The sequence below is a fragment of the Ursus arctos genome, unplaced genomic scaffold, assembly GCF_023065955.2.
Source record: "Ursus arctos isolate Adak ecotype North America unplaced genomic scaffold, UrsArc2.0 scaffold_6, whole genome shotgun sequence".
NCBI classification, from domain to species: Eukaryota; Metazoa; Chordata; class Mammalia; order Carnivora; family Ursidae; genus Ursus; species Ursus arctos.
The window spans coordinates 53,380,033-53,406,696 of NW_026623078.1; the positions used below are offsets into that span (position 1 = coordinate 53,380,033).

The 26,664-nt window shown below is 38.1% G+C and overlaps 1 protein-coding gene across 10 annotated transcripts in view; it reads right to left on the minus strand.

Annotated features, from left to right (window-relative positions):
• UBR5 (ubiquitin protein ligase E3 component n-recognin 5) overlaps window positions 1–26,664 on the minus strand; it is a 134,685-nt gene that overhangs the window by 46,446 nt on the left and 61,575 nt on the right. For 7 of the 10 annotated variants that reach the window (XM_026495613.4, XM_057308116.1, XM_026495611.4 and 4 more), the window contains exons 10-24: window positions 20,462–20,578; window positions 20,268–20,378; window positions 19,483–19,637; window positions 18,551–18,668; window positions 14,666–14,850; window positions 12,198–12,307; window positions 11,242–11,354; window positions 9,703–9,846; window positions 9,495–9,606; window positions 9,100–9,254; window positions 8,370–8,567; window positions 5,919–6,129; window positions 4,708–4,834; window positions 567–718; window positions 46–141 (exon numbers count right to left, since the gene is read on the minus strand). In XM_026495613.4, the coding sequence (XP_026351398.1) occupies window positions 46–141; window positions 567–718; window positions 4,708–4,834; window positions 5,919–6,129; window positions 8,370–8,567; window positions 9,100–9,254; window positions 9,495–9,606; window positions 9,703–9,846; window positions 11,242–11,354; window positions 12,198–12,307; window positions 14,666–14,850; window positions 18,551–18,668; window positions 19,483–19,637; window positions 20,268–20,378; window positions 20,462–20,578 (2,104 nt within the window). The remainder of the gene's footprint in view (window positions 1–45; window positions 142–566; window positions 719–4,707; window positions 4,835–5,918; window positions 6,130–8,369; window positions 8,568–9,099; window positions 9,255–9,494; window positions 9,607–9,702; window positions 9,847–11,241; window positions 11,355–12,197; window positions 12,308–14,665; window positions 14,851–18,550; window positions 18,669–19,482; window positions 19,638–20,267; window positions 20,379–20,461; window positions 20,579–26,664) is intronic. The other 3 variants (XM_057308118.1, XM_026495614.4, XM_057308117.1) reach the window with 1 other exon arrangement.

Here is a 26,664-nt window from a genome sequence, read left to right on the forward strand (position 1 = left end):
TAGAAACCCAAATGCCTAGGCAAATAAAATAGTACAGATTCTCACCTGGAATGGTGGAGGTGCTTGGTCCTTGACCGGTGCCAGTCGCTGCTGTGGTAAGAGATCCCACAGCAGGGGCCAGGATAAAATCAATGTCACCATCTTTCAGTAAACAGAATAGCAGGATGTACATCATTATAGGCAACATATCCCTAACATGTTCTCATAACTGGCCTTACGGCTTTTCTCTGCAAGCCAAAGGTCAAATCGGACAGAGGTTTAAGTGGAAATTTGTTTTCCAAACTATAAGAGAAGGAATTCACTAGACAAATTATTGATTTATTTTGATGTATTACTAATAAGCTTCTTGCCAGTATGGAAATACATATTTCAATGAAAGAGCTTCTAGAATTTTAATTTTTAAATTACAAACCGCCTAAACCAAATCTCTACAACTAAATTATAGTTTACTCATTATGCTACTTTTAAATACATCAGATTTCTAAATAACCTATTAAAATGTTCAATTTCCTTTCTTTCAGGACCTTGTTTTTTTGTTAAACACTAAATAAAATAACAGATCTTACCAGGATCCATCGCAGGAGGGTCAGGAACCCAACTAGGGGGAGCTATGGGGGGTGAAACTGGATCCTGGTGGTCACTGGATGAAGCTCCAGCCTCATGTCTACCCAAACCAGCCGCTCTCAACGAACGTCTCATCATTTCCCGTAATCTCAAACTAGAAGAACATGGACAAAATTGGTGCTCACTACCATGGCTAAATGTAATGAAAAGGTGCACAGAACTTCTCATCTGAGATCAAAGTTTGTTCTATAAGCAAATACTCCAGGCAAGGGAAGTGAAGTACAAATACCAATTCTGGAATCACAGAGTAAGTCAGTGAGGGATAGAAATGAAACTGGGGGCACCCAGTTCAGCACTAATACCACTATATTAAGCTCCCACACAAACTTAAGCACAGGGAACAAAACTTGCAGTGAAGATTAGAAAATAATCTTTCATACAGTTAAGGTAAATGAACAGCTGAACATTAAGACAAAAAAATTTTCTGTCCCCTGTTTATAATCAGTAAGAATTAAGTTTAATAATAGACATCAGCAAACATACTGATTAGCACAAAACCAAAACTGTTAGCTCACTAAATAAACCCCTTTGCTGTGATCTCAAAAGCAACTGAACTAACGTCCACACAGTGAGTAGTTTTAAAACAAAGACCAATTTAGATTTATTTTTTATACAAAAAAAAAAAGTTTTAACAGTACAACTTGCATCGCAAGGAAATTACTGAAACTGGAGCTTGTAAAATGTGTTGTTAGATTAATGTCTGGGTGTGATTTTTTTTTTCTCCTGCTATACAAGAAAAAAAAAATACTGCACAGGTGTGCACATCACTAAAAAGAAAAGGAAATAATCACAAACACAGACCTTGTTAGGGGAACTGGTAACTACCTGTATAAAAATCTATACCTCTGAATAAAAGCTTACAAAGCCTACAAAATTAATGTTACACACTAACAGCAATTAAGAGAGCACGTAAGGCAAATCCCTTCCATCAGCCACAATTTTAGAGTCTCTAAATGAATAAAGACTAAAAATTCAAGTATAAGGGCCAGGTAACACGTAAGGGACTTCATTCTCCCATGCAGATTTAATCCCAAAGACATGACATTTCTCTGATGTGAAAGACCTACCACCTTACCAGGTGACCCTCATATGTCTACAAATAAGTAATTTAGAGATTTTTATTAATGTTTGAATCTTCTAATTATAATTGTTGTGTGATCCAAGGGTAAATGTGTTTTCCATATCGATACACTTTCCATTTTATAAGGACTTTTTTTAAAAGCTTTTACAAAATTTCTTTTAGAGGCTACTTTCAGGAACACATCTATTTTATAAAGCTTATGTATGATGATGTACCTTTGGGAAGAGAAACATTCTTTGGAAAGATACTGCAAAGTAAATTTTAATGTCTCAAATAATATATTCATTATTATAGTATACACTATCAAAAAATACCTACAGTTAATGTTTTTATGGAATCGATGTCTTCCCTCTCCCAATTTAGAAATCTGAGTTTAAGAGTTTTTAGAATATGGAAGGGAGCAGGGCACAGGGATTCTTTCAGTCGAGGTCACTTCTCTGTCCGAAGACCTCATCCAGAGAGAAAGGCAGGCTCCTTACCAGGTAACAGCACACACCAGGGTGACTGTTCACACTGTGATGTTCCTAAATAATCTTAATTAAGCTCAACACAGACACTTGGTATCCCAGTGTGTCTTACTCAAAACACAGAGAGAGAGAGAGAGAGAGAAAAGCAGCAATTAAGTGGGAGGCACTGCAAATAACCTGAAAATAAATGCATGTTTGGGGCCTATTAAGAAGAATGCTTACATCAGGGTCACAAAATCAATGCCTACAGGGCCCAGAAGGCAGTATCAACTGAGGAAAGGGCAGTCAGGTCTAAGAAGTAGGGAGTAATGGCAAACTAGAGGTATACATGCTTATCTAAAGGCATTCAAATTTTTAAAGAAAAAAAATTTTAACAGTGCACAGGACAAAGAAAACATGTGGGCTATTCTCCAACCTCTAGCTTAGAGTAGGCTAAGAATAAAATGAAGATAAATTGAGACCATAGTCTCATCTTGAACTTGCAAACTCCCAACTCTGTTGTTGTGATGTAGTCAATTCAATATTAAATGAGGGGGTCATTCCTTTGTCATTTTAAAAAATTGTCCTTAACCACTTTTCTTCATTAGGTCTTGGGAACATTTTTAAGTACAATGCCCAGCTCCTCATATAGATTCTTTAAAAACAAAAAACAAAAAACAAAAAAAAGAAAATTATTCTTCAAGATGTTGTACACAATTCATGAAGATTCACCTGTATCCTCAGTGGCTGAGGACAATACTGAGGAGATACCACCTTGGCTGCTAAGATTCAGAGTTTTGACATTTCTTCGTAAAGGCTTGCCTGGAGTCATCGTATTTTCTGACAATATGGAAGAATTCAAGGATGATGTAATTTCCTCTTTGTAAGCACGTTATATCCATGCTACAGAAGCCTTAGAATCCAGTCATGTTCAAACATACCACTGTGACAAAAAAGCGAAGGTCATGTGTCTTCCAGATTAACAATCTCTAGAGTACATACACCTGCAATCAGATGCATCAATCAAGCTTTCCACTAAATCTGCCCTTTGTACTCAGGAACTATGAGTCACATAACAAAACTTCTGAGTCAAATCATCATCTGAAGACATTTAACAGTACTCCATTCAATATTGAAATTGCATCAGTTTTGAGCTTACAGCTCATGAATCCCAGCCTGCATACTCATCAAGGGGCATCGCCTAGAAAATCCATTGTAGGCTAGAGGAGGGTTTCACTTCAATGAAGCAGTCTGTGGACTTCCTACTGCCCGGCGTGGATAATAAGACTCCTGTGCTTTCATCTGTTCAACCGGCAGCCCTGAGTTTGAACTGGTTAAGAGCACTGCAGTGAAATCTTCGGCAAATGCCTCAAAGGAGCTTACTCTGCAAATTATTTCTGTGAGCAACACATCACCCACTCTTGAAGCTCCTTTTAGTCTTTGCCTTCAAAATAATCCTTACATGAAAAAAAGATGGCAGCACTGGCATTGGACCAACCATATCAGAGTCCAACTTGATCTGCACCTGTATTTTCCCTGAGGAAATGAAATACCTGAAATAATTCAGAAACTAATTTCTTCATGAAGAATTTAAGTTGTTTTCCATTTTAGACCAAGCATTTTGTCTGCCTAGTGTAATCCTAAACAAATAAGCTGGTGATAATTTCCATTTTGTATAGTCTACATAAGGTCTTTGTACTGTTTTAAATTATAATTTGGTCACCCATAAATAGTTTGTGATAAATCTCACTTCAGGACATTTTTGAACCTGGGAAGCTATCGATTTTAGAAGAATCATTTTTAAAGGGAAAGCTGGATATGAAACAGAAAATAGGCAAAGAGAGTCTTCATTTTAAGTAGACTTTACAACCTATCACAGCACAGTGAGCAGTGCTCCCGTCAATGATCTCTGTCAAGTGTCCAAGAACTCTGGCTCTCGTGTCTAATATAAACGTGCTTTTTCCTTCAGAAAAAAAAACAAAAACAAAAACAAAACAAAACAAAAAAAACAAAAAACAACTATATCCTGAATTCTTTATATTCTTCATCTATTCAAACACCTAGTAATGTTTTATGTTTATTAAGGTTTGTCCATCCCGCAACCCAGAGAGCCTGAAAATTTAAAATACCAACATTCACAATACACACCAGCCTTTCACTTCTTCCCAGATCATTAATACATCTGAGAAATTGACCTAAATAAGTAATCTGAAAATAAAAGATTGAAGTTCTTTCGATTACTGTTATTACTTGATCTCCAACTAAAGAAAATAACTTCCTAGGAAACAAGAATGATAAACTTAAAACACATTCAAAGAATCAAGGTTGAACTACTGGTCTAAATTATCTCAAATTTTTGAAGCATCCTAGATCCTACTGTTCTACACTTAAAACCTTATTAGATATTATCAGATCTTTTCCCAGGGTGATACCGGAAGGAACAAAAACAAAGCAGAAGGACCCACCAATTCATGCATATGATAGGTAAGAGATACATTTCTCTGTATTTGGATTCTGTTTCCGCCAATTAAACTTTCCTGGTAAAAATCACATTACCTTCGACTACTTGATGATCCAGCCCGATTACCTGGGCCATTACTTGATACAACTGATATTGCATTTGCAATGGCCTCAACAGCAGAAAGCCTTTCTGCAAATGTATTTCTTTCAGAGCGCTCTGCTTCTGAAACATAAGAGAAGAAATTAGGATCAATTTAAACCTCAAAAATAACTAAGAGATTAAGTATGTATGGGCCATTAAATGCTAACTGCTATGTATTTTAGTACTCTAATTCACATATGAGATAATGAATAGCTTAATTTGTTCCTCCTTGGAGCAACAGACACTTAAGATAGATTTAACTATGACCTTTAATATGTGAATTATTTCCTTATTCTGCCTTACTTTTCAACCCCCAAAGGTTAAAAAATAAGATTATTTATAAGTAGACTGAAATCAGCTTTCACTACCAAGGAAGAAGAAGACCCACAATTCAGCACCTCAGTCTTGGCTTATATACTACTTATCCTTTTTTAATGATAAGGAAATAAAGGTTAGAAACCTACAAACCAAAAAGAAAAAGGAAAAGAAAAGAAAAAAGGACAGAGAAGAGAAGAGAGAAAAGAAAATGAAGGGAAGGGAAGGGGAAGGGAAGGGGAAGGGAAGGAAAAAAGAAAAAGAAAAAAGAAACCTGCAAAACCACTACTAGCTACCGGAGTATCATTGGTGGAATTTAGAATGGGGAAAAACATTATGAACCACATAATTGCACTTAGGCTTGCAGATTTCCCCTTCATTTAACCATTTAAAACCTTTAGGGCAAAAAAGGTTATTTTTCCCAAAACATCTCATAACTCACTAGGTGGTTTTTCCCTCTACATTCTGAAAATTGGGATAAAAGTTGCTTCAGTGTAACTTGCTTTAACTAGCTAAATTAATTCTCATGGTCATAAAAGTCATCTGCTATTACAAAATCAGTAAATCTCATTAAGCATTACACATATAGTTTGTATGTATCAGATAATAGAACTCAAAACAACAAAACACACTGATAAAAAGTTATCTGCTTATGTTACATACTCATCCTAACAAGAGGACACACATCTTTACCTCCTATGAATGTCGAAAACTCCTAGGTTTTACAAAACAAAGAAAAAGTACACACAAAATCTTCACAGTGATTTCCTTTTCTTTCCTTTAATAGTTGTTATATTTTCAAAACTGCCTAAAATTCCTTTTAAAACCTTGTTAGAGTTCTTATTCTCACCCTCTTCTTCTTTAGTTTCCTTATTGCTGGTTGGAAAACAAACCGATACACAAGCATGCAAAATATTTCGGTTTCCGTCACATCTGTGGCTGATGAACGTCTGTAGCATCTGTAGATTCTGCTCTAAAACAACCGCTTGCTCAAGATTCATGAGATACTGTCGACAGGCCTCATAGTCACAGCGTAGAATGTGCTGCATTAAGGTTTGTTTCTGTGCTCAGACAAATTAGGGAAAAAACTTCAATGAATTTGAATAGCACATTACACGTGTCAAAAATTCCTCATTTTATAATTTCACACAATAATATAATCAGCTCTGAAAGTAAGTGGAGACAAGGTAGCCTGTCAAAGGAGTTAAAATTAAGGATATCCTTTAAGCACAGTATATAACTGACAGGAACAGAAAAGGGTAGATAAATTTTCAGTAAAGGACCAGTAAATATTTTCAGCTTTTGCAACTAACTTAACTCTGGCTGTGGCAGGAAAGCCACCATATACAATACACAAATGAATGACGGTGACTGGATCTGGCCTGCAGTTCAGTCTGCCAACTCCTGGTTTGTATTAGATCTTATGTAACTAACGAATTAGAATTCTATTAGTATTGTTAATCAATTAGGCAAAGAGTATGTATTTTATATAGGCTTACTCACACCCTCTTATGCTCATGAAGGTTCTATCATATGTGGTACGTGAAAACCAAAACCTTCAAGTCCCCCAGAAATCACGACAGATGCAGATGGAATGCCTCAGAGGTGACAACTAATATACTTCATTATCAAAGACATGATAATACTAGTAATTTATAGAACATTTCAAGAACTACCTGAGAAACAGCATGCTACAGACTGAGTATCTATGGCCCCCAAAATTCATATGTTGAAAGCTAATCTCCAGTGTAATGGTATTTGGAGGTGGGACCTTTGAGAAGTAATTAAGTCACAAGGGTGGTGCCTTCGTGGGTGGGATTAGTGCCCTTAAAAGGGATAGAAGAGACCAGAGTTCTCCCCCTCCCACCAAATGAGAATACATGGCTGTCTATGAAAAAATAAATGGCCCCCACCAGACACCAAATCTGCCCACACCTTGATCTTGGACTTCCAGCCTCCAGAACTCTAAGAAATTTCTGTTGTTTATAAGCCAGTCTAATCTATAGCAACCTGAACAGACTAAGACACAGCATGAATAAATCAAGGAGTTGAAATGTACTTCTTCCAGAGTTAACACTGTAGTTAAGAGATTTTAACAGACTAAATATAAAGCATTAGTTTTGGAAAATGCATAAATTTGTTCATTTTAACTAGAATTAAGAAGTGGGAAAAGAGTGTGTGGAATACAAAGGGAAGAAGAAAGGTGTATTTGAACAACTTTATCACCTCTCCCCCAAACTACTTAAATAATCTATCCCTTCCCCCAATCTTACAGAGAGGAGGAAACGTAAAAGTGGGGGTTGGTGGGGGAGGAAAGACAAAAAATACAGTTAAAAAACTATTTTCAGTACCTGCCCCATGGGAGACAGGCCATTTTGACTGTGGCACTAAAACACTGAGGTGAGACCATACATTTTAAGCTCTAGTTCAGGAGTTTGAGGTAGAACGCGTAAGATTAAACTTTCCAAAGTCCAGCAACATATGTGGAACAATTCAATTCACATGTTGAGAGAATATGTCAAAGGCATATCCCAAAGGCACTCCCTCATCCCTTTTGTCCCTCCTATTTTTTCCTCTCCCCACAACCACACCGATATCAGAAGCCTTGTAACTCCTTCCTGTCATTTACTGCTGATGACCAGCACCAAGCTTTAAAGCTTCTACTTCCTTAAGATCTCTTGAATCCACCCCTCTTCCTCATTTCCGAGAGTTCAAGCTTACTTTGTTTCTAACCTGGATAACTTCACAAGCCTTTTTATCTGGTCTCTACTTCTTTTAAAAAGGTAGTTTGAAATTCTTCTCCTCTCGACTTTCAGGGGAAAGCTCATACCCCTCAGGTTAGCACACAAGGTACCCTAGTGCCTTTCTCCAGACTTTGCAACTTGCTACTCACTGACCCATATGAGCCTTCTCTTCTGGTTATATCAACAGAATGTACACGGTCTCCCAACATATTGAGATTCACAGAGGCTGTTCTTGGTGCTAGGGATAACACCTCCCACCTTTAGCTGTTGTCAAGGACACTCCTAGCTGACTATTCAAAGCTGTGTTCATGCATCACCTCCTCAGAGAAGCCTTCTCTCCAGTCACAGTCTGATTTATATCCCTCCCCTTTGTGCTCTTACAATACTGGGCATGCCTTACACACTGAGTGTCATCTCCCGTTCACTTATCTCTTGTCCTAAGAGACTACTACCACCTATAGCGAGGGTTAACAAATAATCTATTCAAGATTGTCTTCCCTAGATTCTAGCAGTATCCTGTGAACTAAAATGCCACATAGTTTCAAAAGTCAAGTTACCTCTACAGCCATGATGATTATAGCAGCTTTCTTTTTGATTGTTGAATTGGCAGGAAGATTTATTAAAGAATGTACACCCATTCCAAGACTACTAATAGGTGGAAGATCAAGCCAATCAGGATCCCTTATTCCTCCCATGCAATCTTTGGCCATTGGGTAGATAGTACCATTTCCATCTCGAAGAATAATAGGAGACTCCTATAATAGAGGGGAAATAATAAAATTTGGCTCCCAATCAAAAACGCTTTGATTTTTATTTTTACAGCAGGTACATTTATTTTCAAATTAGATTCAAATTAGATTTTCAATTAGATTAGTCTATGTGTGTATGTGTATATATGTATATATACACACACTTTTACATATTACTATTTCTTTTTTTTTTTATTTAGGATTTTATTTATCTGACAGAGAGTGCACACAAGCAGGGGGAGCAGCAGAGGGAGAGGGAGAAGCACACTCCCCACTAAGCAGGGAAGCGCAATGCAGGCTCAATCCCAGGACCCCAGGATCATGACCTGAGGTAAAGGCAGATGCTTAACCAACTGAGCTACCCAGGTGCCCCTAGATTAGTTTATATGGATCAAATAAGAAATCCAGTATTAATTGTGCTTGATAGTCTAAATTCTTCAACAGTTTAATTACAAGCATATCAGAGTTCAACCCTAGGCTTTACAAAAATGTCAATGTTGTCCTATCAATTTTCGAAAGCAAAAATAAGCCTCTATACCTGTCCAGCAGTGAAAATGGCTACATTCCTCTCATTCTGACCAAGGAAAGCAATGCTGCTTGTAGGGAAATTGTTCTCCTGTTCTGCTTTTCCTGTAGCAAGATCAAAGATACAGTACCGTACCCAATTTCCAGTCTTCAAAACAGCATGCACACCTTCAGAAAACATAAATGCAAAAAAAAAAGTTGTACATCTTTAGTAATCTCTAGTAAGTGCCTACCAAATTTCAACATCTCTGGTCACATTTGAAATGTAGGTTCATTTCATTCTGTAGCATTACACACAAGGGACAAAAACTGCCAAACACCTCAAGCCGCTGTATCCTATACCCATTAACTACACAAGTATTAATAGGATATAAAGTAGGAGAGCTGAAAAAGTTACAAAATCTTTACCTTTGGAATCCACATTCACTGCTAATATTTCTGTTTTTTCAGGTATACAAAGCTTTTTAGGAGTCCTCTGGAAACAGTCAGGAACTTTTGGTGTTCCTCCAGTTTTGACAACCTACATGACACAAAAGGAAACCTGCTCTCAAACTCCGGAACACACTCAAGTAGTCAGTCCCAACATTCACCTGCTGAGTGATCCCTCTACACCTACCTGCAGTTCATCAATTCTAAGTAACCTACAATCCTGCAGGAGAGAAGAAGGGTCAGCATCTGAACCAGAGCTGCTCTGACAGTTTGTATTACTGGACGTTCCTGGAAATTTTACTGCAACATAGGCACCATCCACTTTTAGCACCTAGAAGTACAGGCAAATATGCTGGGTATTAACACCAACTTATATGAAATTAATGTGCAAATTATATCCATTGAACTAATTTAACGTTGAAGGCATTTATTTTCTTATATTTTCTTAATGATCACCAAGTTATAAAATTAATCTGAGCTTGGAAAGAAAAAAATTAACCTAAACAGACGCACCAAAGCTTTGCTGTTGATGTCTGCATGTGAGGCTTACCAGACCACAACTGACCCACATAGCCAGCGCTTACGGCCAGCAGATGTTTAGCAATCAACTGAAAAAATGAAGTATAACCCTTGAAATTCTCCCATCCTTCCTCTTTATTCGTTCAGAGCCCTGCTGTGTGAAAGAACTTTCACGATGATGGCAATGTTCTATATCTGCCTAATATGGTAGGTATTAGCCGTAAGCGGCTACTGAGCACCTGAAATGGAGCTAATGTGACTGAAGAGCTGACTTTTTTATGTTATTTAATTTTAGTAAATTTAACTAGCCACATATATAGTTAGTGGCTACCGTTTTGGACAACACAGGTAGAGAGTCAGCAATATACAGAAAGATAAGCACAGGACCTGAGACCAGAGTACATGAGTTCTACCTCAGCTACTTGCTGTTTCTGATGTTGAGCCAGTGTGATCTTCTCAGAGGAAATACCTGCCCATAAACTACAGTTCTATTTTGAGAACCAAATGGAATAGTGTGTGAAAAAGGCCTTTGTAAACTCCAGGGGATGGCATACCTACTCTTCCCCTTAAGTACAAATGAAAGACCATCAACTTCAGAAACAAATGAACAATCAGAAAAACCTTTACTGTGCAGATATTCTGCAGCTAGAGATCCATTTTGTTTTTCAGTATGTGTGGCGGGAAAGGTGAAACTGATGGCAAAATTAATGGCATTCCAGCTGACGGACTCTACCCACTTGTTTTCTTAGAAAGTGAGACCCTCTCCAGAAAGAAGGGAAAAGAACCCAGAAGGTGAGTTGAAGACACCAAAGACTTTTAAATGTTAAGGAAGTTTTTAAATGTTATGGAAGATGATCTCTTCTTCAGAACTAATAGCTCCAAAGAACGGAGTGTATCAAAAAGTAACATGTAATCTCAAAATATATATATTTTTTCTCTTCGCAACTTTTCGGCAAATCTAAAATTATTCCAAAATAACACTTTTTTAAGAAAGCAACATATCACCATAAACGCTCAAGAAGAGGCCTCAGAGTCATCTATGCATCTCAGGGACAGAGAAGATATCTGCAACAGGCTAAGGGCTCACTGAAAGTGATAAACAGAGCAGCTTTGAGGAAAGGGCTGAACACTCACCAACCATAAATTCTTGGATAACGATACTGTTCTAATTCTGGTAATAATTAATTCTTAGATATTTTGAACAAACCTTGCCAACAGGAACATTCTTAACATCTTCCACAAAAACGACTTCTCGAAGAGACCACTGCTCTTCGTTCACTTTTTCCTCCTCTTTCGGGGCAGGGGTGGACCGTCGTCGTTCTTAGACAACAACAAAATGGTAAGTACCAAAAAGAAAATGTAAAAAAGACTTTATAGATTTCATCTAAATTTGTGAAAAAAGATCATCTGTAAAGGGATACATAACTGAGATATCTAAATAACAATGCTGTGAACTACTGCTTTATGACGTTTTATGACCAACTTCCACTTCAAATGACCTCGTAGTGAAAAATAACCCTATCTGTTAATGCCTAGTGATATTAATACTACTGCAAACACCACAAAGAAGAAATAACAAACTTATTTTGAACCCTTAAAATTAGAGTTATCTGACCAAGGTTTAAAATAAAAGATCTATTAGGCTATTCTTAAAACTTTAACATAACTATTCAAAGTCTAACTTTCAGTTTCCTCAGGTGCAAAGCAAATACATTATAAAATAAATTTATTTTGAGGACTTTTCGAAAAAAAACTCTTTAAATCCAAGGTGCAATAGTGAGTATAGGTTCATGAATTCTACAAATTCAGAGCAAAAACTGTGACCGAACCATAACCAATTTACAATAAAAGCAGTCTCAACAAAGGTGGGCAGATATTCTAATTAGTGGCAGTTATTTCCCACTATTACTATGAAGCATTTTACAAATTATAAAACACTCTAACTCTCAAAAACAACAGGAATAGCAACACTGTAAATAGCTTTTTTTTTTTTTCATTTAAATAAAGCTGTGCACACACAAAAAAATCAAACTGGTAGAAATACAACTTCTATGAAAAGATATTAAAAATGGTATATGAGTTGCCTCAAACCATAAACAGACTGAACACAGCTGTCTGCCTGGGACCTTATTTTGACCAATGTACACTACACATAAAACTTACTATATGGCATCGATGCACTGCTGGCAATTGAGGACGCATCACTGCACGTGGACGCTGGAGACGGTGGGGGACCCATTTCCGTTTTCACTGGCTCCTGCTTACTTTCAGGCCTGAGATTAGAAATAAGATTCTCCTCATTATTAGGAAAATGAAATATGAGGAACTTGTCAGATGATTTTTAAGACTCAAGTTTATTCTTGTACGGGAATGAAATACTAAAAACTTGTACAAAGTGGTCTATTTCTAGAACTCAAGGTACTGAAAAAGGTACACAGTGCATAGTTTAAATTCTCAGGAATGTTTTAAAAGAAAGGAAAGAAAAATACACCACATAAAGCTATCAACAACGTGGAACAATGATTCAGATAAGCCTTATCTCGGAATAACAACAAAAACTACACTCAATTTAGCCTAAGCCTCTTGAGCAAACAAGTTTCACACTTCAGTGAACTCTGACTTGGACATAAGAAAATGGTAAAGGAAAATAAATAAAATGCCAACTAGATCATTAATTTCTTAGAGTTCAAAGAAGGAACTCTACTCACAATGGTTTACAAAAATGTATTCTTGAACCATTATGTTATAACCGAAATGAGAAATTACAGAATTAGTAAACTATCCCTTTGCACTGAGTTATTTCATTTACCATACCTAAGAAGATACCTACAGTCAGCAACTACACGATATTCTACAGATAGTGAAAACATAAATATGTTTAGTCATTAAAAGGCAAAAGTCAATTTTTAGTCAGAAAAGTCACCTATTACTAAGAAATGTGTTATATATAGATCATTCTGGTATATTTTATAATCAGGGCCATCATCTTAACCTACTCGTCTCCTATTACCTCCACCAGAAATTTCACCTGAGTTTAGAAAAAGTCCAGAGAAAACCAGTATTATTTTCACCAGCATCTTGGCAAAGCGCTGAGTACAAGCACACGTGAACACTCGTTCGTGGCTGCTCTGCAAATCTTGCGATGCTGCGAACGGGCCGATACTGACTCATCACTAGCATGCCTTTACAGTGAACGCACGTCAACGACTTAGCAAAGAAGAGTCTGTTCACATGAAAATGACTATGTTCTTAACATTTAATTTCACTAAGCTCTTTTACTAAGTTAATTAATAAAGATGGAAAATTTCAAAGAAGACATGAAAAACTTCATAAATCACACGATCTCAATAGCATATCCTATTTTAAACTCACTTATATTTGTACACGTCAAAAATATTTCAACCATTCTTTACAAAGTTTCATAAATAATTAAAATGTCTTTTGTCACTTTTATTTTTAGGATAAAAATCACTGTGATTAGGAAGTCTATAAATCTATTTTGTAAAACAAGGCAGGGAGAGAGAGAGAGAGAGAGAGAGAGCACTACAACAAAGCAAGAAGCCTTAATTTGGCAGAAGTTATAATAGCTTTGGTTTATTTAAGATTATTTTTTTTTAACTTATTTAACAGTAATCCCTGTGTTTTCTGAACTTCAATTTGCATCTTTAACATTAAGAGGAAAAGTAGCGATAAAGACAGCAAATTTACATTCATTACATTCATTTGAGCAAACAAAAAAATTTCAGCACTTTAAAAATCTGTATGTATGGTACAATCCCCATCATGTCTTTTCAACACCTGTGTACATTTTTTAAAAAAGGAAATACATAATAACATTTAAAATGTTATTTCTGAAATATAACATTACTCATCCATGTTTCTATAATGGTCACATATTTTTATGTAAGATTAAGAAAAAAGGTTATTTATAAACTTTATTAATGTTTTTAAAGTTCATATAATAACCAAATCACATTACATACCAATATTTTAAGAGACAAGTAGATGCTTCTAAGAAGTACCAGAGTTAAACAAGATCTAAGTATCCAGCTCCCAAACAATAAGCCAGACTCTGTGTGGGCTCTGTGTGGGCTCCACACAATTCTGTGTGACTCTGTGTGGGCTCCACACAATTCTGTGGTATTTCTGTTCACATATCCCTCCAACCCCAATATTTACAAATCCTTTATAGAATTTCCCTCCCTGGCATGTTAACTTGTAAAACCCTTCCAAGGATCTAGATGCAGATAAGACATTAGGTAGAAATTAAGATGATTTCACACAGAGAGAGAAGGGCAAAGTTGGCCGATACAAGTAAGGCTGAAAACATTATTACTGCCACACAACAATGGCAAAGGACACACTCTAATGACAGACAAAGACACCAAAGGAGATCCCTACATCTCTACTCCAGCTGCTGAACATTAAGAACTATAATACACAAATAGTAACCAAGCTGCAAACAGTTAATTTGACCAATTCTGTTCAAAACTCTTAGGCATCCTCATGAGACCCACCACGGGAGCACACTTCTATGTCACTGTGCACCTCTAAGTCAGCCCTGACTAGCCCCTCATATACAGAGCAAACTGGAAACTACTATAAAACCATAATTAGATTATAGTACTTACTTAGCTTCAGTAGTTTTGCTAGCTTTGTCCATACTTTTCAAGCTCTCAGGAGATCGAAGTTGAAATCTACAGCTATCATTCATATTCCAAACGGACTCCATTAAGACACCAACTTTAGGAATGCCAGCACTAATGGAAAATGCAACTGCTCCAGCGTGATAAAGAGGATTATTTCTTAAGCATACCTAGCATACGAAAGAAGAATCACCATCAAAATGACATAATTTTAAAACTAGAAGAGTTGCTTCAAATGTATGAATATAATACATGAAAGTATTGTTTCCTAGGTTTTCCCAAAACAGTCTTATACCAACGATAATGCTGATAAAGCATTCTTAAATGTCTCCATCAAAAAAACAAAAACAAAAACAAAACAAAACCCCACAAAACAAAAAAGGTCTCCATCAAGAATTTGTTCCCCAATTTAAGGAGCAATAATGATTTTAGCACATTAGCTAAAAAATAACTTTTCATGCAACAAAACAAATTTCATGCAACAAATATCCTGACAATTCCGCTATAAGGAAATAGAACAGAAATAGAGAAGAAACTTTTTTTAAAGGTTGGCATTAAAAAAATAAAATATGAACAAAACAGTAACACTTTTTGTCGGTTTCTTCTAATTTGAAGTTACTTTCCTAATTCGTGATGCTATACAGTATATACAGGCTCTGTAATTTCATCTCTATGGGTATTTCTTTCCTCCAGAAGACTGTTTTCTAAAAACCAGACGCTTCACTGGATAATATGTTTTTTCTTACATTAAAAAAGAACATCAGTGTTAGAAGTTAACTGAGTTCAGGACTGAATAACCTAAAACATCTCACTGCCAACGAGCACCCTTAGGTCATACCCTGAAACTAATAACCTGCAAGGTGGCATTGTCAAAGACACCAACAATAGTTCCAAATGAGAGACAAACATTATTTCTGGAAATCTCTTGATTTCTCCAATAGCTCAGTATTACCAACATTCTGTTCAGTCATCCAGTAACTAATGATTATGTTGTACTTGACAGTGGCATATGTGAAGATCATGCGTTTGGTGGTTTATAATTAACCGTAAGTGACATAGAAGAAGGTGGTACAGGGCACCCAGGTGGCTCAGGTGGTTAAGCATCTGCCTTCAGCTCATGATCCCAGGGTTCTGGGATAGAGTCCCATGTCGGGCTCCCTGCTCAGCGGAGAGTCTGCTTCTCCCTCTCCCTCTGCCCCTTCTCCCCATTTGTGCTCTCTCTCTCTGTCGCTCACTCTCTCAAACAAATAAATAAAAATCTTAAATAAGAAAGTCTATATTCTGGGGGCGCCTGGGTGGCTCAGTCAGCTAAGCGTCTGCCTTCAGCTCAGGTCATGATCCCATCCCAGGGTCCTGGGATTGAACCCCACATCCAGCTCCCTGCTCAACAGGGAGTCTGCTTCTCCCTCTCTCTCTGCCTATGCTCACTCGCTCTCGGGCAAATAAATAAATAAAATCTTTAAAAAAAAAAAAAAAAAGGAAAGTTTATACTATAAAGAGAAATGTGTTAAGGCATTATATTAGAAGATAGGTTATTTATTAATGCTTTCTTATAAAAAAAATAAATGCACCTTAAAGACAAGGAGATGTGTATTCAGGGTCCAGCATATAGCAAGACATGCAAATGAATAACTGCTAAATACATCACTCGCAACAACTATGATCCAAGAGTGCAGGTGTAGCTGAAAACTCTAAGTGATCAACAGTTATCAAATGACACTTTCCTTGTTCTGTGGCTGTGACTATCTTTAAACTCTAGTTTCCTACAGCTTTAAAACGAAATCTTAGCTTTACGACCAAAATATTTTAATACATCACTACCTCTCAGCGATTTAGTGTGAAGCTATTTTGTTTAAAACTTTTTTTCAGGGGCGCCTGGGTGGCACAGCAGTTAAGCGTCTGCCTTCGGCTCGGGACGTGATCCCAGCATTATGGGATCGAGCCCCACATCAGGCTCCTCTGCTATGAGCCTGCTTCTTCCTCTCCCAGTCCCCTGCTTGTGTTCCCTCTCTCGCTAGCTGTCTCTCTGTCGAATAAATAAAATCTTAAAAAAAAAAAAACAAAACTTTTTTTCAATGCATCTTTAAAGTATTTTTTCTACCCTCCCTACCTATAGTAACGTCATCCTACAATGTCATCCTACAAGCTAATAAGGCAAATGCTAGGATATCCTGCTATTATGTGAGTCCAGTGAACAAGGAACTTTGAGAACATCAGAAATCAGAATTTGGACTAAACAGGAAAAGGGGAGCCTCCTTGAGAGAGATCTGCCCAAAGCAACTGACATAAATGATGAAGGCTGAACAATATTATTCAAAACAGTGGGTAATCACTGAAGACTTCCTAGCTGGGAGGACAAGAAAGGAATCAGAACAAGACAACCATGAATATGACCCCCAAAAAGAAAAAAAAGAAAAAAAAAGAGCCACAAAGAAAATTGGGTACATTCAAGCTGGGCTTTGTAGAAAAGTAACAGTTAAAGTGGTGACTATTTTTTTTAAGACATAGGGAATATAAGTAATACCACCTTGTGATCAGGAAAAAAAAAAAAATTGAAGGAAAGTGCAAGATGACAAAATTAGAACCACACTGTGTAATAAAAATTGTGTAAAAAGGGGCGCCTGGGTGGCACAGCGGTTAAGCGTTTGCCTTCGGCTCAGGGTGTGATCCCGGTGTTCTGGGATCGAGCCCCACATCAGGCTCCTCTGCTAGGAGCCTGCTTCTTCCTCTCCCACTCCCCCTGCTTGTGTTGCCTCTTTCGCTGGCTGTCTCCATCTCTGTCAAATAAATAAAATCTTAAAAAAAAAAAAATTGTGTAAAAAAAATTAAAATTTGTCTAAGTGATAGGAATTTTAAAACCCTTAAACATTTATTGCAGCATTTGCTGTAATGAATATGGGCATCGAATTTTATCCTGAAGATAAACTTCTAGAAAGTCTATGAATGAGAAATGTAATAACAGTTCTCGAACTCTTTTGGTCTCAGAATCCTTTTTCCCTATTAAGTATTACTGAGGACCCAAAAATCTTTCGTTTATTTGGGTCCTATCTAGCTGGTTTTTAATGTATTATTAATTAAAACGGAGAAATCTTTAAATATTTAACAGTTAATATAAACAATTTTATGAAACGTAACTACATTTTCAAAAATAATAGCAAGAAAAGTGGCATTATTTACAATTTTGCAAATCTCTTAATGTCTGATTTAACACAAGACACTCCCATGTTTGCGTCTGCATTCCATCTGTTGTGCTACATTAGTCTGACTGAAGTGTAGGAAGATAATTCAGCTTCACACAGATATGTAAATGGAGAGAGAAAGGACTCTGCAGACTCCCTGAAAGAATGGAAAAGCCAGCAGAAGTCCTCGGACCACACTTTGGTCCACTGAGGTCTCAGAAAAATTACCCATCTATAAAATAGGGAGCATAAAACCGTCTCAGAATCAAAAAAAAGAAACTGGTAGAAACAGAGATCTGACAATGCCTCCTGCCTTATGCTGACAGCATCCCCAAGCGCAGTATCTTTCAAACTGCCTGGCTGTTTATCACCTGCGATGTTTGTGAAACACGATGATGCTTGGGCCGTACCCCCAGACAAACTGAAGAAACGTTTCAGGTAAGGAGCTCCACGTTCTGCATTTAAGTACCGAGTAATTCATAAAATGAGGCAAATCTGGGAACCTTGCCCCATACGTTAATCTACTGACACTGGGGCAGAAATCTCTCTGCTCAACTACTGAATAAAGAGCACATGCTACCGGAACCTGCTCCTTCAAATGACATTCATTTGTAAAACTGCGAACAGGGGAAGAAAGCGATTTTGAAGAGAAACAACGTCCCTTAGGACAGGTTTCATTCTAATCACTTACCTGGGTACCAACAGTGATGTTCGGCATCGAAGAAATACCAGCACTAGATTTGGGCTTTTTATTTTTTGCTCTAGCTTTCTCTAACATTTTTTTCCTTTGACTAAAAGGAACTACACCCCTGAAAAGGAAAAGGATAAACTGGTCAAGCGAGCAAAAAGCCTATTAAATAAATCTGAAATTACACATATAATAGGGTTTTTGCTTCAGAATAGTATCAACATGTACAACTCATTCTTAATCATAACTTGATCACAAGTTTAACACCTAACTGGATCCATTTTTATTAAGCCTTTAGGGATTAAAATTTACAGAAAATTGGTCACCCAAAATTTCTTCCAAATAATTATATCTCATTCGTAGATTCCCCTATATAATATTTCTGTCAATGCAAATTTACTACTAACTCCTTAACACACAACAGAAAATACATTTAAAATCCCTAACAGTAAAGGAATAATTAAGGAAGGCACAGAATATTCATCCAACAAAATACTTGAATAACCTTTAAAGTTGTATTTTAAGCAATACTGTTGAATGAAAAAAAGCATGAAAAGATACCTTATAGCCTATGCTTCCAATTACATAAAAGCAAAGTACACATTCACGTATAGGAAAATAAGATTTAAATACTCCTGAATGCTAACAGTAGTTATCTTTAGGTTGTAGGATGGTAGGTGATGTTCGTTTCTACTTCATACTTTTGTAAAATTTCATAATTATAGTCACTAAGTATGTGTTACTTGTATAAGGTTTTCTTTTTTTTAAGGTGTTTTCTTTTCTAATATTACTTTGCTCCAAAGTGAAATTTCCCTCCCTAAAAAGCATTATCTTTTGACCGGCCTTCTCATGTTGGTATTCCACTACTCAAAGCACCTATCTATGCACCTAAAAGCACTCACTGATACGGAATTCCCCTTCCCTGTGGTACTCACCACCAATATAAATTGTTCTCTAGCTGGGCACAGGTGTACAGGGCACAGCAATGTAAAGACACAATCCGTTCACCCTGAAGTTCTGAGTAAGTCTGTGCAGTGTGCTCTAATTTAGAAGCCACAGAACTTAAAGTTTCATCCACCCATGTAGCAACCTAAAGAGTAAAATAATAAGGGCTTAAATAAATAAAATACAAGTAATCTTTGGAAAAGCATTGTGGTCAAAACTAGGAAAAGGCATACATACATATTCTATGGACTGAAATTCCAAAATGCTTTGAGTTAAATGTCAGAAAAATACGTAATTCAGAAAACTTTCTTAATTAAGACTAGAACCTAAAATATTTTCTTCACACAAATAAATCAAAGTAGCAGTTATTGATATGAATGTCTAAAGCCATCTCTAAGAAATTAATCAAAATTAAACATTTGCTTCAACAATTTTCAAAAAGAATTTAGTGACTCGAAAGCCAAACTGACAGTCTAAGGTATAATACCCCGTACTTTCCCAGTGCATCTCTTCTGGCTTTGTCAGCCCTTATCTTGAATACTGTTTCTTTCCCTTAAAGGAAAAAGCCCTCTCCATAAGCTAGATTATAATATAGGGATAAACCAGCAATAAAAAAACTATACATTGGATTACTCTCTTTAGGTTTGAGATGCTTTGTGTTTGTGGATCTAGTTAGAAAGACAGAAAATGAAAAGATAGAAAAGGGGCAGGGAGAGGAAGAAAACCAAGAATTTAAGCAGGAAATGTTTCTCCATCAATGCACACTGTTCTGTACCTTGTTATTTTCTGTAGCTACAGTTGCTCTTATGCTATTTGCAGACAGCAGGACTATCTTTTCATTGGTTAGCCCCAAAAATGTTGCTCGTGGATGATGCAGTGAAGGATTCTTTAAAAGCATAAGAAAAATGATTACCATTTTGTGTGTCAATATATAGAGCCATTCAATGCAAGTTTCATATGACAACATACCTGTGCATTTCTGTAAGGCTCAGATTCACTCCACTTCCACTGATAAAGTTCTCCTTTACTGCTGACAGCCAAAAGCTCAGAATAGAGAGCCCCAATACAGATGAATTTTGTTCCATCCTATAAAGTAAAAAATAATACAAGAGTATAAATATAACAATATTGCCAAACCTAATGGTTTTAGTCACTTCATCAAATCTGGATTAATTCTGTGAACATAGAAACCGCAGCTATGCAAAGTCTCGAGCACCGCCTGCAAGGCCCTCCGGACTGACACCCTGGCTCCCTCCCTGAACTCCACTCTCTGTCCTCCAGTCACATCAGCCTTCTTTCAGCTCCTGGACCACGTCCGCAGGATCCTGCCATGTCCTTGGTAGTCCCCTGCCTTGTTTCTTAGGTGACTCATCCCTCTCCTTAATCAAGCCTATCCAAATGAGACATCTGGCCACACTACCTACAAAACCACCACTCTCATATCCCATCTCCTTACTCTACTTTCTTTTTAGGTGATTGCATTTCACAACTTGACATACTGTATTACTCACTGATAGTCTATTCACTTGAATATAAGCTTCGTCTTGTCCACCACCATATCCCCACTTTGTAGAACAGAGCACAGAGTAGGCGCTCAATAAATTGCCAAATAAATGAAGAAAAAAGAAGAAGAAACTGAAGCTGGGAGAGTCAAGACAGAAGACTGCTTCCCTTTAGGCTCTTCCAAGCTGCTGAAACAAAGGTCTACAGTGTGTGTGTGTGTGTGTGTGTGTGTGTGTGTTTGTGTGTTTTAAAGGCAGAAGTTCACAGAAGTTCATTTAGTTTTAAGGTGATGCACATGCCAGGAGTTCAATGCAGTTAAATTCTAAAAATCTTGGACAATAAATGTAAATGACTATCGATAATAATTTTTTAACATAATATGTTAATATGATCGGAGTCGTGAAGCTACCCAGAAATGATACAGCAAAACTTGCCAGGTAAGAGATTTCTGGTTGTACTTTTGCTATTGGTCTATACACTGCTTCTCTTTGGAATTCTGGCTCTGAAGTATGCTAAACTAATGGTGTCATTTTGCTTTTCTGTCAAATTCCAATCTTATTTGGTCAGATGGGTTATAATGCTCAGCTAAAGCCTATGAAGTCTGCCACAGTTTATAACGTAACAAGAGATTACGCTGCAGAGGTGTACTGAAAGAACATGCAGTTTAATCTATTTCACCAATATCAGCCAGCCTTATTTTCAAGTCATTCCACAGAGGGATGGAAGACCAAATTTGAAATTCTGCAAGTTAGCAATTTCTCTCTTCCCCTCACCATAGGTGTCTGAAAACCCTCATCTACTCTCTCCACGGCTGCTTGCTGCTAACATCTCTATCTCACACTTCCTTCTCCTTCCTTTGGTTAAAGGATGATGGAATCAGACCAAGTGAGCCCCAAACCAGAATCTAACACTTATCAAGTATGTGACTTTGGGTAAGTTTTATAATGTCCCTGAACCCCCTCTTTCTTCACCTCTAAGGGGCAGAGGATAAAAAACCAAAGACCGCTAACATTTATAAAGTACACAGCACAGAGCCCAGCACCAATAAGCGCTCAATCAAATTCAATCATGATTACTCTGCCCCCAACTTCACCTCCTACTCACCCAGAAAAGCACAAGCTTGAATATTCCTATTTTCTTGATTAACAACAACAAAAAAAAAAACACCACTTTCCTCTCCTCCCCCCCTTCATCTGAGAAAACAAGTATCCTTCTCTCTTATTTAAAGGTAACCTCCACACATGGGCTGTAAGCCTCTCTCATAATCCCAACAACCATCCAAACTAATCTTTCTTTCAATCCTACCCATGGTAAAGTGATTTCCATGGCATATGCTTCACTTTACCAGCTTTCACTCAGAGCCAGAACGGCACCGTATCAGCCCCACATTTAATTAATCCATCTTCTCTTTAAACTCTTCGAACCATTTGACCCTGTTCATCTGTTCTGGAACCTCTCCTGTCCCTCGTTCACAGGTCACTTCTCCCTACTGGTCTTCTTCCAATCTTCAGTATGCCTATTTTCTCTATCTCCTCCCTACCACCATGCACTCCCTACCCCAGATTCTGCCCTTGTCCCTTATTCAAATTATGCTTCACCCTCAGCCTAATGGACTGTAGCCACTGGGGCGCCATGCTTTTAAACATGTACATCTCCTACCTGCAAAAGATAACCTGCAAGAGTTATCTATTTAAGACCCGGATGTCTTAAAGCACCCTAACATCCATAAAACGAATTTACCATATCCTCCAAAGCCGCACGCCCCTTGCAGTCCCTCTCCATGAATGACATCCATCACCCACCCTGTAACAGGAGACAGACATGAAAACCTCGGCACTCTTGTCATCTCCTCCTCTTCTCTCTCAACAACGTAGTGACTAGTAAACCAGTGCTGCCTTTGCCTCAAACACCTCAGATTCTCCCCTTCCTCTGTCCCCACTGCCACTGCTTTGATTGAAATGCTCACAATTCCTTTCCACAATTCTACCAGTCTCTGAAAAGACTGCAGATTTTTCCTATTCCTATCTTTCTCCCACAATGCTCGCCTCATAAAAAATAAAACAAACAGAACCCCACAAATCTCACCATGTCACTTCTCTAAGAACTGTTTGCTTCCTAGTGACTACAGAACATCTTAACCCTGTGGCAAGTTGCCTGGGGGACTCCCAGTCTTGCTCCACCTTGCTCTTCTACTCCCTACAACATGCAGCAAGCCTGAACTTCGCGTTGTTCCACACACACACCGTGCCCTTTCATGCTCGAGGCCCATGCTGGATGTGTTTGGAATGCCTCTGCGTCTTGGTCAATGCCTACTTAACCTTAAAAATGCTGCTCAGATATCATTGCCTCTTTGAAGTCTCTGCCAAATCTCTCAGGTGGTATCAGTCATCCCCCACTGTGAGCCCCTAGCACTGCATTCACACCATCAAGTCTATCACCGATCACATACTGTGAACACATTATATTGTCTGTGAATGTCTGTCTTCCCCACTGAATCCCCTGTGGGAGCGTCCGTGTCTTATTCACCTCTACATTCCCACAGGCCAGCTTTGCATGCAGCACAGCAGGAGCACCCGGATAATGGAATGAACAAATGAATTTCAACTCCCAACTTCAAGTAAAATGCCTCACCAGAGCAGTACAATCTTGAACAAATCATCCCTACAGCAAGAGCATGGTGCATGAGGCCCCTCAGAAGTGACTTACCTATATCCTCCCAAGATAGCCAACGTTCCGCAGGTAAGTCCTGAATGAGCTAACTGAACCCCAAAGGCCCTAAAATCCTTTATGGACAAATGTGGAAAATCTGTGTGTTCAACCACAGGAAGATGATGGAATAATCACCTATTGCTTCTGGCCTTGTTTAGATTCGTTATGTGAAGAAATAGAAAACAATCAAACACAACACAAAAGAACAGTATTTTAGCTCACTCATTTCATAATGTCATAGAAAACACTGTTTTTATTGTTTTAATGAAATCATAACGGCTGCCTCTGAACAAGTTGGGGCTTGCTTCAACCCAACTGGAAAAAGTAGATATGCATGTTTCCTTAAAGATCAGGAGTTTGTAGCTCTGTTTTTTTTTTTAAACAAAGATCAAGTCACTAGTGGTTGACGTACTCAATAAATTTCCAACTGTCTGAAGAACACTAAATAATTGAACTGAGGTCATCAATCGAACAAGAAATCTCTCCCCAAAAGGAGATGGAAACTGTCAAAAATATGGCAGAAATTACCTACAGGCCAAAATCTGAAAAGCGCATAGTCCGGTAGCGTGAATTCCTGCTGACCACATCTACATTTAGTGACCTCTACTTTGGAAAAGTTGGTCTTTCTAGTCCTAAACTTCTCCCATAAAACTTCGTTTTCATCTTTTTGTTGTAGTTGCTTTAATTTGCCTACCATCAGCCAACGCTAGCTTTCCCAGTAAGTACCAGCACCAACAGCGATGTACCGTGTATTATGCTTGAAGTGGATGCAATACAACCACAGGTCCCTCTGTGGTATTTGGTCAACTCTAGTTATTCACACTTCATTTCTCCTGGCCTATCTACTTTGCCCTAGTCTCCTTATGTCTGCCTTCTTTCCCTTTCTATGACCATTTCTCCTTTTGCTCTTATTTCATTATTAAATTACATCTGTGACACATCTAGCTAATTCTTAACAGGTACTACAGGAAGCTTCCAAGTGTCAATAAAACAACACCAACAAAGACCTCTCCCCACTTTACCTTCTAGAACCCAGAAGGTAAAGCAGTATGATCAATACGTTTGATAACTGGTTCCAAAAGTGAGGCTGCTCCAAAAGCTTAAGAAAGGAACCAGAATCGTGGCGCTATCTGCTCTTAATGCCACTCAAAGAAACCGAGACTCACATGCAACTCTACAGTTCAAAAGACCAGTGCGAATGTCATTTCCTTATTTCCCTCAGACCGTATGAAAACGAGCGCACAACACTAAGGAATGGGGCTGCAAATTAAAAGCATGGACTTGCCCCATCAGTTTTTTCCTTCATTGCCCACCACACAACTCTCACCACACTCTTCTCTCACCACTTGCTGAAAATAAAGGATATGTGCGTGCTTTTCACTGAAAGCGCCTGTTATGGGGCACAAAGCGAAGTTTTTATTTTTATGTTCAGTTTCAGCAGATTTACTCAGCACGGATCTCTATGTAACTTGACTCCTTCCTCTCCCTCCCACGTCTCCTACTTCACTCTCATCTGGGCGTTCTCTTGGTAACAGTCTTTCGTGACTGCGGCTGCAGCTTCTTTCCCTTGTAAGTCACCTTAGGTCCTGGTTGGAAGTAGGCCGGCATAGATGCGTACATAGTTACAGTTTGCATGTAGACATTCAGCAACATAAAACTAAATTTCTAGCCTGAGAAAAGTAAATTTCAGAACTGACTGAGAAGTGAAACGAAGCCATGTGACAGAATTACCTAATGGGAAGACTGCATCTTCTTATCAAGGTAACTGAATTATCACAACTACTTCCAAAAATATCGGTACAAAAAGCAAACAGGAGGAGGGATAGAAATGGGATAGCGAAGTGTTAGGGAGGGAGGAAGGAATGACAGATGAAGAGACAGGGCAGCCTAATAAGAATGTTGAGATTCTCGGTTTTTGTAAAACTCTTCAGAAACTAGTATAGGGGCGCCTGGGTGGCACAGCGGTTAAGCGTCTGCCTTCGGCTCAGGGCGTGATCCCGGCGTTATGGGATCGAGCCCCACATCAGGCTCTTCTGCTATGAGCCTGCTTCTTTCTCTCCCACTCCCCCTGCTTGTGTTCCCTCTCTCGCTGGCTGTCTCTATCTCTGTCGAATAAATAAATAAAATATAAAAAAAAAAAAAAAAAAGAAAGAAACTAGTATAAACTTGGCTAGTTCAACTGTGATCAAGATCTTTGACTTAAAGGCCCTCCCTCCATTTCTTCCTTAGGTAGATACAGACTACCCGTTAATTTCCTATTATGCTACATTATTATTGTAATGAAATGTTTTCATTTCTTGCATTTTATAGCCCAGTCAGACTAAGGACATGGTCCGTATCTCTTTCAGCTTGTGCCCAACTCTGTACCAGCAGAGAATCTGGCACACAAAATACTATTGTCACATGGTCCAACTTGGAATACCCAAACCATGGCTCTTACTCTTCTATGACCCACAGAAACTGCCTGTTCTCTTTGTAGAACAGGACCCTGCTTCTCCTTGCCCTTTACACTTTACATATACCAAATCATTTACTTCTCATGACAATCTCGCAACATAAGAACTGTTATTATCCCCATCTTATAGATGAGAAACAAAGGCCCAGGGAGGTTAAAGGATTTGACCGAGGCCACATAGCTAGTAAGTGGCAGGGCCAGGATACAAACACTCCAGTAGTCTGGGCTCTACAGTCCGCACTCTTAGCACTTAGCCCTGGCCTCCAATGATTCCCCAAAGCCTCTTGTACCTAATTCTGTAATGGTACTTACTCCACAGCATTAGCATCATTGTTCTGCCTTCTACAAACTCCTACCCTAACACCTGAGCAAAAGGCCTAACAGAAAGTACGCAATGAATCAAGGTTACTAAATTAACACTGACTGAATGACCCTCACCTCTGTCTTCATGGCGCTTTCAACATCCCTATGATAATTTCCAATTTTCATATTTTTAAGATGCTAA